The sequence below is a fragment of the Jaculus jaculus genome, chromosome 6 (assembly GCF_020740685.1).
Source record: "Jaculus jaculus isolate mJacJac1 chromosome 6, mJacJac1.mat.Y.cur, whole genome shotgun sequence".
NCBI classification, from domain to species: Eukaryota; Metazoa; Chordata; class Mammalia; order Rodentia; family Dipodidae; genus Jaculus; species Jaculus jaculus.
Window position 1 is genome coordinate 91,545,310 of NC_059107.1, and position 15,698 is coordinate 91,561,007.

General features: G+C 53.1%; 1 protein-coding gene across 12 annotated transcripts in view; it reads right to left on the reverse strand.

The window, feature by feature from the left end:
* Kmt2d (lysine methyltransferase 2D) overlaps positions 1-15,698 on the reverse strand; it is a 43,395-nt gene that overhangs the window by 19,666 nt on the left and 8,031 nt on the right. For 4 of the 12 annotated variants that reach the window (XM_045151517.1, XM_045151512.1, XM_045151511.1 and 1 more), the window contains exons 10-35: positions 15,520-15,665; positions 13,966-15,390; positions 12,768-13,876; positions 11,853-11,966; positions 11,420-11,530; positions 10,360-10,464; positions 9,492-9,673; positions 9,149-9,313; positions 8,953-9,062; positions 8,811-8,858; positions 7,579-7,800; positions 7,253-7,372; positions 7,050-7,163; positions 6,704-6,834; positions 6,472-6,619; positions 6,216-6,281; positions 5,944-6,054; positions 5,646-5,783; positions 5,459-5,543; positions 4,984-5,225; positions 4,819-4,892; positions 4,562-4,612; positions 2,617-4,434; positions 2,345-2,527; positions 2,136-2,269; positions 52-1,907 (exon numbers count right to left, since the gene is read on the reverse strand). In XM_045151517.1, the coding sequence (XP_045007452.1) occupies positions 52-1,907; positions 2,136-2,269; positions 2,345-2,527; positions 2,617-4,434; positions 4,562-4,612; positions 4,819-4,892; positions 4,984-5,225; positions 5,459-5,543; positions 5,646-5,783; positions 5,944-6,054; positions 6,216-6,281; positions 6,472-6,619; positions 6,704-6,834; positions 7,050-7,163; positions 7,253-7,372; positions 7,579-7,800; positions 8,811-8,858; positions 8,953-9,062; positions 9,149-9,313; positions 9,492-9,673; positions 10,360-10,464; positions 11,420-11,530; positions 11,853-11,966; positions 12,768-13,876; positions 13,966-15,390; positions 15,520-15,665 (9,008 nt within the window). The remainder of the gene's footprint in view (positions 1-51; positions 1,908-2,135; positions 2,270-2,344; positions 2,528-2,616; positions 4,435-4,561; positions 4,613-4,818; positions 4,893-4,983; positions 5,226-5,458; positions 5,544-5,645; positions 5,784-5,943; positions 6,055-6,215; positions 6,282-6,471; positions 6,620-6,703; positions 6,835-7,049; positions 7,164-7,252; positions 7,373-7,578; positions 7,801-8,810; positions 8,859-8,952; positions 9,063-9,148; positions 9,314-9,491; positions 9,674-10,359; positions 10,465-11,419; positions 11,531-11,852; positions 11,967-12,767; positions 13,877-13,965; positions 15,391-15,519; positions 15,666-15,698) is intronic. The other 8 variants (XM_045151519.1, XM_045151516.1, XM_004668573.3 and 5 more) reach the window with 6 other exon arrangements.

Here is a 15,698-nt window from a genome sequence, read left to right on the forward strand (position 1 = left end):
GTGAAACTACGATCATCCCAATAACTCAACTATGCCAACAACTGAGGTTACCTGTATCCGGAAAGAAGCTATTAGCCAGCTGCTGCTGCTGTACTGCCAGCTGTTGAGGCTTCATGCACAGAGAAGGTGGCATGCTGCTCATGGGCTTCTGTGCTAACATTGGCTGTGAGCTCTGCTGGGGCACCAAGCCTGCTTGCCCTGCATGCTGCCCACTTAGCATATGCCCTTGATTAGACACCATGGCCATAGATGGGGCCAAGCGCTGCTGAAGGGCATGTGCTGGGGGTTGGGAGGGAATCAGTGGTTGACCCAAGCCTGGCTGTCGGGTATTTCCAAGACCTAGCGCAAGTTGCTGTTGAGGCCCAGGCAAACTGGGAGAAGAGCCCTCATGTGGCAAAGGCATAGGCTGGGCAGGTCCTGGTGTAGACAGGAGGGAATGGGGTGGTGGCGGTGGCTGCTGTTGCTGGGCTGAAAGTTGTTGCTTCTTCTGTAGCTCCTTCTTCTCATGTTCCAAAAGGTCCTCGATAAGAAGGGGCAACTCACTGGCTACAAGTGAGCTCTCCATCTTGTCTAGTTCATCCCCAGAGGCTGCATGTCCACTAGGCAAGGTCAGGGGCCCACTCTCTAGTTCAAACTTTTCCAAAAGAGAAGATGTTCCTGGGCCACTCAGTGGGCTGGGAGTCAGCAAGTGAGCTGGTGGTCCTCCTGTGGCACCAAAGGATCCCTTCTCAGCTGTAAGCCCACTGCTGGGAAATGGCCCTGTGGCTATCCGGGTGTCCCGGCTGGTCATCACAGTCTGTCCTGGCTTTTGCCCCAAGCCAAGAGAAGTGGCAGGAAGTGCTGGCTCTACCTTGGGGGTGTTAATGGTAAACTGACAAGGAGAAGGATGACGGCCTCCCTCTTCTACCTTAGGCTTCACCTCTGAAAGCACAGCGGGCACACGGGGCTCACTATCAGTAGCAGGAGAAGGACGTTCCTCAGGACCCAAGGATCCTGGCTCCACCCCCCGCAGCAAGGCCTCCCGCTCAGCCTTCTCATTTGCTGATTCTACCAGTCTTAGATGCTCATTGAAGATGTCCTTCTTGTCCCCAGTGTCTAGCTCAGGGTCAGTATATGCTAGTAGATCAAACTCATCTCCATTGAGCAGGTCATCTAGGTGAGGATCATTGGTCTCCAGGTTTTCCAGGGTGCCCAGCTCATCATCACCTTTGGCCACATCCACACCAAGACCCAGGTGAGCAAGCTCTTCATCATCCTCTAGGGCCTTGTGAGCATCAAAGTCATCATCCAACTCAGGATCCTCACAGGGTAACTTCCCAGTTTCCAAGGCCAGAGGAGGGGGACGGCCAAGTTCAGTGTTTGAGGGGGGCCGGCTGACCAGTTCTAAGCCAGGTGGCAAGGCAGGACCCTTGGTGTGGGATGTTGGATGGAGGCTGTTGTTCAATTCAGGGGCCGGTGGGGCAGGGGGCTTCTGTGGGGGAAGGCCTGATACTGCCACACCCCGAAGCCCTTCAGGGGCCAATCGATGGGGTTCCTCACTTACAGGATAAAAACGGGGCCTCTGAGGGGGCCCTTGACCAGGAAATGAAGATCCTCCTGATCCTAATCCTTTCTGTACATTGTGTCGCAACTCAATGAACTGAGCAGGACCAACTGGACCAGGCACTGGCTCAGCAGGGCCTGGCAGGCGGGTGGGAATTCCTGACAAAGGAGAACTTAGTGCTTGGCGGCCAAGTTCAGGTCCAGGAGTTGATGGAAACCGAGTAGACATAGCAAGTCTCATGGAAGTTGCTGCTGTTGCCTGCTGCTGCTGCTGCTGCCACAGCTGTTGCTGTTGCTGCTGTAAGGGCAGGGACCCGGGATAGGGCGCACGCTGATAGAAGGCCTGGGAACCCCCTATAAGTTGCCTGAAAGAATATAGAATAATCAGTAATTAGGATGGAGAGGTAGAAAAGGGGCTTAGGGCAATGAGGAAAGACAAAACAAAAGCAGTAACAAGGAAAGAATGAGGAAGATGAACAAGTGATACCACAGAAAAACTGAGAGGGGAAAACCAAAGCAGAATACAGTGATAATAAAATCTGTCCCCTTAGTTCAACCCCACCCCACCTCCAGAAAACCTACTGTAACCTCACCGGCTGTTCATGTCCATAGAAGGAGTGGCTGGCGGAGGTGGCCGGGAGAGTCGGTCATCATTGGAGAAGGCCCCTGGTCCCAGGATGGGACCACCTAGCTTACTTGATGGCAACCCCACAAGACTGCTCTTATCCTAAATGACAAAAGTACATGAAGGTGGAGCCACCTTCAGTATGTTGACCCAAATAGCCCTTGCCAATCTACCTACCTGCGTTCCAGTGAAGGGGGTCTGACCTCGACTCAGCTGCTCAAAGGCAGGGCTGCTGGATTCAGCACCCCAACTGCCCGGGGGCCCTACTGCACCTGCAGCTGCTGCAGCTGTTTCCTTCTCCTGCCGTAAGGTGTTACGCTGGATCTGCTGCCGAATCAGCAGCTCCCGCAGCCGCTGGCGCTGTGTAGAAAACGTTTTCATTCCAATCACAGGACTGGCACACAAGACAACAGAATCATAGGGAGCTCAGCTCCAGGCCATGCACTCACCTGCCGTTGCTTCTCCAACTCTGTCTGGCTGAGGCTAGACATGCTTGGGTCCTGGGTAGCTGGGAGTTCAGGTGTTGCCAAAGAGCTATTCAGTGTAGTCCCTGGATCTTCCCGCTTTTCTACTGGAGAGGTGATGCTTGCACGCTGTGAGGCTCCATGGGACAGGTAGGGGAGGGATCCTTCGGGTGCAGGTGGTGGCAGAACTGATGGTGGGCGAAGTGGGGACAGCCCATAGCCCTCCCCAGTGGGCCCACTGTTGGGTCCCAGGGGGCTGCCTGATGGGTGGAAGTTCCCTGTGGCTACTGTATAGTTTGTGCTTTGAGGCTTGCCCAAAGTAGGGCCAGGCCCAAAATGGCTGTTGATCCCATGGGGTGGAGGGACACCAGGCTGAGGGACAGGGGGCTTTAGGGAAGGCTCGCCTACAGGTTGTGGGAAAGTAAACCGCATGGAAGAGGTGTTGCCCACAAATGCGCCTGTCCCTGGAGAGCGGGCAAAATTGGGGGGCTGCCCACTTGGAACCTTGGCATGGAGCTCACCTGCTGGCCCTGAGGGCAGGGCTGCTGGGAAGCCCCCAGCCCCCAGTGGAGTGTGGGCTAGAGGCCCAGCCTTAAAGGCAACTTCAGGGGGCTGGGGCTGGGGACGGGGTGGCTTATGCAGTGGGGCAAATGGGTCACGGGACTGAGGGCGTGAAGGTGGGCGAGAATAAGGGTCAGGGGACTGGAAGCGAGGGGTAACAGGGGATGGGCAGAAAGCCTCAGCAGACAGAGGACGGGGAGTTAACGGGGACTGGGAACTAGACTGGGACTGAGGACTGGTGGGCACTCGTGAGAAAGGATCAGAGGGCAGTGAGCGAGAAGGTGGGGCACAGCAGCTATCAGGGGGTGGAGGCTGGGGCCGAGGGGTCAATGGGGGCTGGGCATAGGGGTCAGGATAGGCTCCAGGGCGAAAGATGTCTGGGTGGCTGGGAGGAGAGGGGGCCAAAGCCTGGGCAGGGGGTGGTTCCTGGGTCCGTAGGCCCAAGCCTGGGCTCTGGGGCTCTACCTGAGATGCCCGAGGGGTGAGGGGGGCTTTGAAAACATCAGGTGCCTTTAACTCCAGGCCACCCAGGTGGGGGCCTGAGGAGGGTGAGTCCACAAAGCCCAAGTTTGGGGGTCCATAACCAGGAGAGGATGCTCCAAGCTCTTCCTTCTTCACCTCTAGGGCCTTCCGGGACTCTCCAAAAGGTGGGGGTGAAAGCAGGGGCTCAGAAGCCTTGCCTGCCGCTACTCCTGGGCTTTCAGGCACAGCCAGGTTGTCCAATGAGGGGCAGCGGGGTTTGAGAAAGGGGTCAGGAGTAGAAGGCTGGTGTCGAGGGGTACCAGGTGGTGTAGTATGAAACTCCCCCGGTTGGCCAGTCCCAGGACGAGATGTGGTGCCCAGCATTGGGGGCTGCGCAGGGGCCCCAGTTGGGCTTGGGTAAGGGGGATAGGTAGGTGGTGCTGCAGAGAAGCGGGGCTCCAGGGCGTAGGCAGGGGCCAGTCCAAAGGGGTCCTGCGAAGGCACTTGGGCGGGCACCTGGGGTGGGAGCTTGAGGAAGAGCTCACCAGGTGAGTCAGGGCAGGGCACCGTGCCTGCTGGTGGCTTCAGGAATCCATCCGCAGAGGTAGACAAGCCGGCGGGGGTAGTGGGACTGCCAATGAAAATGGTGGGGGCAGCAGCAGGGGGCGGACTTCCCAGTGCCCCTGGCTGGGGGGGAATGCGGAGATGGAGGGCCGGTCGATCAGTTTTACGGGCTATGTCGCCCACCTTGGCCTGTTTGTTGATCTGGCTCTCAGCCTGCTACAGAGAGGAGACCAAGCAGAGCAGTCAAGCTGCTTGATGTAGGCATGACTCACATCCCCAAACCCTTGAAGGGCCACCCAACTACAGGACATCAATGGCCTCCAATAGCCCGGCTTCCACTCACCTTCTGCACCTTGTTGATGCGGTGAGCAGCCCGGTTATCTTTGGCCTTTTGCTGAGGAACACAGGATACAACATAGGGCCTCGTGCTCATTCTCAAGCCCAGCCCCCATCACTCATACTCCCTACCCAGAAACTAGTCCCTCCTGGGCCAGATGCTTCAGGGGCAGTGGAGAGTGGGGATAGAAAGATCTGAGGTGAATGTCCCACAGACACCTCCCTCAATTACAGTTCCCAGCCAGCCCATGCTTTCTGTCTTACCAGGTAGGGGGCTTTGTCAGAGGCTGGAACCTTTCTCCAGAGCTTCATGATTTGTTTGCAACGGCTAGACCAGTCTGGAGGTTAGAGGGACTAAGTTAGAGAAAACTTGGCAGGTGACTCCCTCCACTTGCTGGGTTGTTTCCCTTGCCCTCATCCCACAGGTACCTGGGTAATCTTGCTTGAGATTAGGAAAGTTAATGTTGGCGTAGAGAACAGGTGAGATTGTGGAGAGTTGGCCCAACTCCTCATCCTTCTCCCAACGCTGTAGGCTCCGCTGGTTATAGGAAAGCCCGTCGCCCTCACCCTCTGTGGTAGGGGTGGTAGGAGTGGAGGGTGTGGTGCCCCCCGAGCCTGTCCAGGGGCTGTCTGGCTCACCGGGTTCTGGGCTAAAGAAGCCCCCGCGCTCCCTGGGGCGCAGGGGCAGAAAGTCACAGAGGGCAGGGATTTCAAGATCCACCCCAAAATGTCCAGAACCCCACCAGGCCATTGCCCTGACCCAGCTGAGGAGGACCAATAACAAGGGAATGCTAAGAGCAAGGGAAGTAGTCATGACAATGGACCAAGGAGTACAAGGAGGTAAGGGAGGGACTCAAGTATAAACAATATGGACTACCCGTGAAGGTTACCCACAGATACCAACCTAGAATCCAAGAAGGGGGACTGGCAGAGGCCTGGGTAGGAGTCCATTGGGCTGCTAGAGGGAAGACTGCCCAAAGGGAGTCCACCTGCAAGAGTAACAGATCAGAGAAAAGGAAGCAACTGGCCCACTCAGAGAGCAAGCCTGGCTATACAGTCTTCAAGCTGTCCCCCTCCACTGTATTTATTACCTTGGAGAAAGGGCCTCTGCAGGGGTGTACGGCTGCCTTCTAAGCCAGGGGTTCCACAGCCTAGATGCTGCTCTCGTTCCGAGCCCAGGACATCCTTAAAGAGCTGCTGTAGGTCTTTGGACTCCATCTTGGGTAGTTCTATGGGGAAATGATTGAGGAAGACTGCAAAGTTCATGTGACATGACAGATCTACAAATGGTCATGGTAAGGGAGGATGCTCAGGACACTCCCCCCACAGATAAGAACTTCTTTTCCCATGGAGGGCCCTTATACACAAAAAAGATGTTATAAGCCTCACCTTCTGTAGGAATCCTGTCTAAGTCAGAGCTAAGCATTCCTTCACCTGGGGTGCCTGGCTTATCAGGGTCACTGGGCACTGGGGATGCCTTTACACCCCCATCTTCAGGTCCTGCAATTTTCAGAAGAAAACCATCAGCTAAGGACATGGAGGTACCACACAAGCGGCCATGAACTACAGGGAAACACTGAACAGTGTCCATCTTTGGCTGGAACCAACTAACTGATAGAGGCAAAACCGAGAAAGGCCCCACTTCTGCCAGCAGCCCTTACCTGCTGTATCGGTCATGCTCTCAGGGCCACGGGACTCTTCATCTGCAACATCTGGACCATCATCTCCTGCGAGCAACAGCCCCATTCCAATCAGAGAAGACTGATACATGACACCCAGAGAGAGTCCCCTGCTCTATAGGCCAAAGCCCTTGGCTCAACTTTACTCCTAAAGACTTCCTTCCCCAGACACTGTTGCCAGGTCCAGAGCAAAGGAAAGTTGGAACCCCTCAAAACATTTAATATCCATTTAACTAACCTTTCTGCAAGGTGGGGAGCTCCTTTCTATCTGAACTTCCATCCCCTCGGGCTTTTGGAGCTCCAAGACCAAAGCTTGGCCGGCCCACCCCAACTGCAAAAAGGGCCTTCCGGCTCAGGTCCAGCAACTCCTTCCCAAAGAAGGCTTCCTGTGGGAAGAGCCAAAGAGATGTAGCTTGGTGATGCTCTGTCAGCATAGACACTCCTCTCAGCCATGGGAACACAAGACCCACCTGCAGGTAAGCAGGGAACATGTCCTCTAGTTTGCTCTTCTTGCGCCCTCGTCGCTGTTGCTTCTTTTTCTCGTCCCCTTCCACAAGGCTCTGTTCCACAGAGCCCTCTGCAGGCAGGTCAACAGGCATCACTATGGACAGAAGAGAAGGGCTCAGGCCTTTCTGGGGAGGCTGGGCATACTGCACCCAACTCCATTGGGAGACATTTTCTACTTACTCCCTTTCCCAACCAGCTGGGCCCACACCCTCTTAGTACTTGCAATGATCCCTCCACCTTGGCCTCACCAGCACTGTCCCATGTGTGCTATGATCCCCACCTTCTCCCAGGCCCCAGTGGTGCCCTCACCCGTCTCACCCTCGTCGGGCTGCCCATCCCCACTCAACACCTCCGCCTGTGCAGCAGGCCCCCTTTTCACACGTGTGTGAGATTTCCGCTGTCGCACCATGAAACCACCAATGCCTATGAGGAAGCAGAACTAAGGATGAGAAGCCAATAGGGGAGCTACTGAGCTTCCCCTCACCACCCACCTTCCCATCCCAGGGTCTCACCCGGACGATAGGGTTTACGTTTGCGCTTTTTGCTTTCCTCGGTCTCCTCTTTGCCAGGCTCCACATCAGGACTGGCAGGACCCTCCAGTTTAATTTCACACTCCATGTGCTCCACACCACCTGCATATGGTGACAGTGACAGAGGCAGATCAGAAAGAGTGGACTCTTGCCAAGGGGAAACCCATATCTTGTCACAGTGCCACCTGAACAAGGCCAACAGTGCTAGAGGAACCAAGAGTGGCAATGAGGTCCTGACCCAACATCCCAACTCCCACAGCCTGTACCTCACCCACTATCTGCCTTTTTCTGAGATTCCCCATCCCAACCTTCACCCTTGAGCAGCTCATCAGAGTACAGGTCCCCATCCTTCTTGTCATCAGGGCCAAGGGTATCAGAGGGTTCAGAACCCTCCAACCCTGCCTCGCCTGGGAGGCCCGGCCGTCCTCGTCGTTGACGCCGCTTGTGCAGTGGTGACATGGTCAAGTTACGCAGCACAGCCATTCCCGTTTCTGTCAGCCACACACCCTCAAAGCGAAAGTACTGGGGCTCTAGACAACAAGGAAGAACTATGAGCCCTGAAAAGAGGTCCCTGGGAAACCTAAACTCTAACTTTCAACCTATGTCCCCAACTCAGACAAAAACAGTGACAAACAAGTCCACTGGAAGGTTGTTTTGTTTTGTTTTGTTTTTTTCTGTTTTTTTGAGGTAGGGTCTCACTCTAGCCCAGGCTGACCTGGAATATATGTAATCTCAGGGTGGCCTTGAACTTCACGCAATCCTCCTATCTCTGCCTCCCTAATGCTGGGAAAGGAGTGGGCCACCACATAGGGCCCACTAGGAGTTTTGAGGGCTAGAGATAATAGGCCACCAAAAGACACTGGTTAAGGCCTGAGTTTTTTGTCAGTGACCAGAAGTCTGCTTACTGCAGCACCCTGCCTTTGCATAGGATTAATTAACCACAGGTTCACCAAATGGATTCTCCAGTTGACAAGTGCCTGACACTACCTACACAAGACCATCATAATAGGAGGAAAAGATGATGACATCAAAATAAAAGAGAGACTGACTGAGAAGCAAAGGGTGTTGGTGAGTGGAGTTTCAAAGGGGAAAGTGGGGTAGGGGATTTCCATGGGTTATTGTTTACAATTATGGAAGTTGTCAATAAAAAAAATAATTAAAACAAAAAAAGGAATAGAGGTCTTATGTGCTAAATGTCAGCACACAGTGCCCTAGATGCTAAGAGTGGTGCTCACATCATGATGGAAGAGATAGCCTCATACCCTTCATTGAGAACAAGGAGGTGTGCACTCTGGAATGCAATTCTGGTAGTAAAGAGGCCAAGTTGCCTGGAAAAAGGAACAGTGAGTATCCAGGAATCTGGAGGCCTTGGGTCTAGTTCTAATTTTGCTACTAACTTAGTAGATGACACTAAGGCTGTCACTAAATCTGAGTCTTAATTTTCTCCCTTAAAATGAGACAAAGTTGAGGGATTGGAGCTAGATTTATCTGATGTCTATGGTCTCAGCTGGCTTTAGTATTCAAAATTTCTATGCCTTACCTGGCTCTTTTACCTTCATAGGTACCAACTCTGGTGGGGCAACAGGTGCTAAGGAAAGAAGGAAAAACCAAGACAGCTTGGGGTACTGTCCCAAAGCAAAAGATACTTTTTTTCCTTGCCTCTCCCAGTCACTGGTACTCACCCACAGGCTTCACCACATAGGGCTGGCAGGAAACACAATCAAAGCCCTCATCAGCTGCCTGCTCCACATCATCCTCTGTGAAGAGGCTCTCACAGCCAGCATGCATCCACCTGGGAAAGGGAGATGGCGATGAGCAAGGGCAATGCCAGCTGACACCAGAAGTGGGGAGTAGATGAGGAGGCAGGAATGCCCTTACCGTTCACAGTGGCGGCACTGGATTAGCAGGTCCTCCTCCACATATGGAGCATGGCAGATAGGACAAGTCACCAGACTGGCACAGGGCCCACAGTGTGTGTAACTATTCTGCCATTCACAGTGGAAGCCAGGGGAGGCAGCGCCACACTGCATACAAGACACACACCTGGTAGGGACAGACAGACAGACCTTCAGCACCTAACCTATCCAAGGAGTCCCAAAGTACCTTCCTCCCCAGAACATGACTTCCTAAACACAGGTTGTCATGTATTCAATACATCTCTGTCACTCTTAACCTGTCAGGCAGCAGGCTCCTTAGAAGACCACCCCCCAGCTCTCCTTACCACTTGCACTTCCAACCGCCTTTGGGCACAGTGAGCAGTGGGGGGTCCAGACAGTATGTATGGTAGCTAATGTCACAGTCATCACAGAGCAGCAGGCGGGAAGGGTCGGAGGCCTGGCCACACACCTCACACACGATACACTCCACACAACGCCAGCCCTTTAGCAGCATCACCTTGGTGATCTGGCACAGAAGATAGGATTCCTCAGGGTGAGGAGGGCAGGACTCCTATGGCATGGCTGAAGAAACCCCAAAGCAGTCCAGACTGCTATTAGAGCAGAGGGAGGCTTATATAGAACACTCTCTTCCCAAAGTGCCTCCCAGGGATCTGTGCTGAGAGAACAGTCTCACTAGCTACTGCCTCACTGTGACAGTAAAACAGACAGCCTTCACTAGGTAAACCCCCACTATTGTCAGAACTAAGTTGTACTTCCCCCAAGTTTTCTTGAACATTTAGAACCAGTTGCTAATACAAGTTAATGAATGTTAGCAGTGGATTATTTCATAAAGTTTTGAAAACCCTAAAATGACTACATACTTAGGTTAAAAATGCTGCTCTTTCTGGATATTAGCTTACATTTTTGATTTTCTGTTCCAGACTATACCACATTTTCTACTAGTAAAGTTGTTATCATTTATATTATAAACAGAATTATACCAGCAAGTTTTAGTCTGCCACAAAATTACAAAGTCTGCCATGAATTCCAAAGCACTTTTCCCCCAGATGAGTTTGACAGCCAGTGGACTGGCAACTGGTAATTGATTTCCAGGAGCCACAGCCATGTTACAGGTAGTATGGCAGGAACAGGTAGGGTAAGAAAGAACTGATGCTGCTCCCCCAGCCTAGGTCTCCCGGGCCCTGAACTCACCTTGCTGTTGACACAGTAAGGGTGATAGCACTGAGAGCACTGTGAACAAGCCAGGAGGTGGCCCTCTGCACCCCGGCCAAAACTGCCACACACCACACACATATCCTGGAAAACAGAAACCTGAATGTCCAGCTACTTCTTTTCATTGTACCCACTTCCAGCCAAAGACATAATGCTAACCTGGGACCAGTGAGTAAGTCAGAAGCCCATCTCATAGCATAAAGACACCTACCAAGTCACTGTAGGGTCCTCGTACTTCCTATTCAAACAGAAACTGTCCATTCTTAGGGTGCCTTACTGACATAATTAGGTCATTTAAGTTTATAAAGCACAGTATGGGTAAAAGAAAGAAATTACATATAGACAGGACAGGGCTTTAAGACTTGTCAGGTAAGTCATGTATGTGACAAAATTTCATTAGCTTCGAGGTTATGCAGGTGAGAACATATACTGGCTCCCTAAACTATAAACTTTAATCGGACAAAGACCATTTCTGAGTTTTGTTTGTTTGTTTTTGTTTTTCGAGGCAGGGTCTCATTCTGGCTCAGTCTGACCTGGAATTCACTATGTAGTCTCAGGGTGGCCTCAAACTCATGGTGATCCTTCTACCACTGCCTCCTGAGTGCTGGAATTAAAGGCGTGTGCCACCACACCCGGATTTTCTGACTTTTTTTTTTAAGACTTTACTTTTGCTTATTTATTTATTGGCAGGGGGGGGGGGGAGGTGGAGACAGAGAGTGAGAATGGGCATACCAGGGCCTCTAGCCACTGCAAATGAGCACAAGATGCATGTGCCACCATGTGCATCTGGCTTACATGGGACCTGGAGAATTGAACCTGAGTCCTTGGGCTTCACAGGCATGTACCTTAAACCACTAAGGCATCTCTCCAGCCCCATTTCTGACTTTATCAGTCCTATATGGGACTGATTCACTGTCCACAGTCTAATTAGGTTGGGTATCTCTAGAAATAGAGCCCTGGCTTTTCCCATCCACACACACAGAATTCAGCACACCATTTCTCCCTGCCAAGGAGAGACTACCCCAGTCAAGTATGGTACCTGCATTAGAACAAATTTGTCTGTGTTGGAGAAGAGAACCACGGTATTTTGCATGGTGTCATCATCTTCTTCCTCCTCCTCCTTGCTGGGAGAACTATCAGTATCAGCCACCTTATAAGCAGAGTTTTGTGGAAAGTAAGGAAGAAAAGTCTACCCCAACTAAGCTGCCCAAATGTTGGTGTTGGGGAAGTAAGTTTCTGGCTAACATGAAGGGTAGATGTCAATCAGGACTAAGAGGCAGAACACCCAACTCTCAAACCAGACTCCTGCCCAATGGCAGACTTCAGAGAAACCTGGAACCAAGTGGATGGGAGGCCTTAGGTTAGCAGACAGGTTAAGTGAACATGCAGAGGACTGATGATTGAGAGAGTGTTTTCCTAATTGTAAAGGGGCAATGTGAAGTATGCTTGGGGAAAGCAAAGCCTGTCCTTACTACCAGAGTCTCAATGGAAGAAGTGGTTGATTTTAGTCGGGCCCGTCCTCTTCCACGTCCACCATGTGCTCCTCCACGAGGCCGGCGTCTTCCTGGGAAACTACTGCTACGACCCTAAGTGAGGAAAGAGGACCATTACAAGAGCAAGTATACTGAATCTACAGGCTTGAAGGGAAGAAAGATGATGAATGGTTGCCAGTTGTGGTGCTGCACGCCTTTAATCCCAGCACACCAGAGGTAGGAGGATCACCATGAGTTCAGTGCCCAGAGGCCCTGGGATGCATGCATGTGCAGGACCCCCTCAAATAAATAAATATATATTTTTTAAAAAAGCTCAGGAGTCCCACACAGTGAAAACAAGCCAAATTCCCAAATATCAAACTATGGAGCTCTGACTAGATCCACTGTCCTCTCTCAAGAAAGGATGGCTAACATAGTAATGAGGATGGGCTGGAGAGATGGCTTAGCGATTAAGCACTTGCCTGTGAAGCCTAAGGACCCCGGTTCAAGGCTCCATTCCCCAGGACCCACATTAGCCAGATGCACAAGGGGGCGCATGCGTCTGGAGTTCGTTTGCAGTAGCTGGAAAACCCAGCGTGCCCATTCTCTCTCTCTCTCTCTCTCTCTCCCTCTCTGTCGCTCTCAAATAAATAAATAAATAAAAATAAACAAACAAACATAGTAATGAGGAGCATAAAAAGGTGACTTGACAGATTCAAAGTCCTCATTCCAATTCCATTACTGAGTGGGAAAATCATATGTCCCTCTATACATCAATAGTCTGCTTTGCAAATATTACATTTAACTAAGGATCTCTGAGACCAGGCTCCTGAAAGCCATGGCAAGTACAGGTAGCACAGGATCCCAAAGAGTAGCATGAGCTTGAGCTGATCAAGTGGCTGGAAAGCTTCTCACCTGTTTAATTCGGGAACGGGCTGGGGAGCTGCGCCTTCGCCCCTTGTCCCCTTCAGCTTTGCCTCCACTGATAGCTGTCCCAGCATCACACAATAGTGAGTCATCAGTCTCTGGCAGTGAGTCGGTACAAAGCCGCAAGGAGCCCTCATCTCGGGCTGGACTAACATCTGTAGATACTCCCAGTTCCATGGATAGGGAGCCACCCCCCTCAGGGTCAGGAGAGCCCAGTAGGGGCTCTGAGCCAGGAAAACTGGCACTGGCATCACCCTGGCTCAGATTAGAGATCTCATTAACGATGTCGGATTTGATGAGAGTGGGTGGTGTAGGCGCCGCTGGTGCACGGGGCTCCTCCTGCTCTTCACAGGGTGAACCCTGCCCTGCTTGTTTGCATTCTGGACCATAGACCTCCATAGGGGTCACAGGGACCAGCTCCTCGGGGTCCAGGAGCACAGGGGAACCTTTAAATTCACTACCCAAACTGCCAGGGGTCTGTCCAGTCTGTGGCTGTGAACATGAAACATCAGTCCCATTGAGAGGGGCTATGTCTTCTCCCATGCCAGAGAAATCACCCAAGGCTGGGGCAGGGCTGGGTGCAGGGCAGGAAAGGTCCCCCATGGGGGAGGGAAGGGGACTGGTGGCACTGGGTTCCAAGGCCGGGCACTCAGGTTCTGGACGTTTCTCCGTCTCCATCTCATGCAACTCAGCCTCATCTGACACATCCACTGGCTTCCCCATGGGACTCAATAGGGTGGGAATGGACAGGGGTAGTGCAGGAGGGGAACACTGGGAAGGGGGGGAGTTTGAGGGAAGCAGGGAATGCTGAAGGAGTGGAGAACATGGTGGAGGAAGGGGCTCCATGAGGATGGGAGAAGTGGGTCCCATTGGGGAGCCTGGAGATGGGGGAAGGATCATTGGGGGCACAGGCTCAGGATCAGTGCAGTTAGCTTCTGGTGGTGGGCTGATGGGTGTCTCTAGGATAGGGGCAGCCAATGGCGACTCAGGGTCACTGTCCCCTTTGGCACCAAAAGGGTACTCTAGTTCCCCCAAAGGAGACAAGGCTGGTGGGGCTGCAGCTGGGATAATGGGCGAGAGCGGAGGAGGAAGAGGATCTGAGGAGACAGAAAAGGGGCTCTTAGATTAGATGTGCCATAAATTCTTAAGACTGTCCCAGAACTAGAGGACCCTGACATCCCCTTACCTGGTGGCATCAGCCGAGGTGACAAAGATGGCTCCCCTGGTGCAGACAAGGGCAGCTCCTTGGGCAGAGGAGACAGAGGTGGTTCCCCAGGCTCAGACAGGGATGACTCTCCAAGGAAGGGGGACAAGGGTGGGTCCCCAGGCTGGGGTAGCAAGGGCAACTCATTAGGTGCAGGACACTGGCCTGCTTCCTGAGGAGGTTCTTCAGGCTGAGGAGACTGGGGTGGCTTCTCAGGCACAGGAGACAGATGAGGCTCCTCTGGCTGGGGAGACCGGCATGGTTCCTCAGGCAGGGGGGATAAGCATGGTTCCTCAGGCCCAGGAGACAAATGCAGCTCCTCAGGCTGAGAGGACAGACACGGTTCGGTAAGCACAGGGCATGGCTCCTCAGGTTGTGGGGACTGGTGCAGTTCTTCGGGCTGAGAACAGAGCTGGGGCTCCTCAGGTTGGGGGAACAGATACGGCTCCTCAGGCTGGGTACAGAGTCTCAGCTCCTCAGGCAGTGGCGACAGTGGTGACTCCTCTAGCGGCAAAGACATGAGTGAGTCCTCTGGTGGTGGCGAAGCAGGTGAGTCTTCTGGTGGCGGAGATATGGGAGAGTCCTCAGGTGGTGGAGAGAGGCGTGAGGCCTCAGGTGGAGGTGATGTGGGAGCCTCCTCAGGTGGTGGGGATAGGGGAGACTCCTCAGGTGGTGGAGACAGACGTGACACCTCAGGCAAAGGGGATAAATGTGACACCTCTGGTGGAGGGGACAGGCGTGATACTTCAGGTGGAGGGGACATAGGCGAGTCCTCAGGGGGTGGGGACATGGGTGAGTCCTCAGGGGGTGGGGACAGGCGTGATGCCTCAGGAGGTGGAGACAGGGGAGACTCCTCAGGTGGAGGAGACAAGGGAGACTCTTCAAATGGTGGGAACAGACGTGATGCCTCAGGTGGGGGGGACATGGGTGACTCTTCAGGTGGAGGGGACATGGGTGACTCTTCAGGTGGTGGAGACAGGCGAGATGCTTCAGGAGGTGGGGAAGTGGGCAATTCCTCAGGTGGGGGGGACAGAGGAGACTCCTCAAATGGTGGAGACAGAGATGAGCCTTTGGGTGGGGACAGGGGCGTCTCTAGTGCAGGAGATGGTGGCAATTCTTCCAGTAGAGAAAAAGGTGACGACTCAGGTGGAGGAGACAGAGGAGACTCCTCAGGTGGTGGAGAAAGGGGGGACTCCTCAGCCAGTGGGGACAGGCGTGATGCCTCAGGTGGCAGGGATGCAGGTGACTCCTCAGGTGGCGGGGACAAGCGTGAGGCCTCGGGTGGTGGGGACGTGGGTGATTCCTCAGGTGGTGGAGACAGGGGTGATTCCTCAGGTGGGGGCAGCAGTGGCATCTCCTCATTTAGGGGAGCCTCCAGCTGGGGTTCAAGTTGGGCCCCTGCTCTCCCTGCAGACACAACACACTATACTTCTACCTAGCTCAGGCCTACTCCACAAAAAGTGCAGGGTCTGAGGCAAAACAAACACTGACTCTTCACACATAATAAAAGATAAATTTCTCTTAAACCCTACTCACCTAGTGGTTTGGCTTCACATTGCAGGGGCCCAAGTTCCTTGGGTTGCATAGAGGTCATGTGCCCACCCTTTGGCTTCCCTTGGCATGCAACGTATAGAGCATCAGGCTCATCAGTGGGGATATCACCAGGCTCTGGGGGTGAAAATCTGCAGAGGGTACAGGGGAGCAGGCACTGTGAT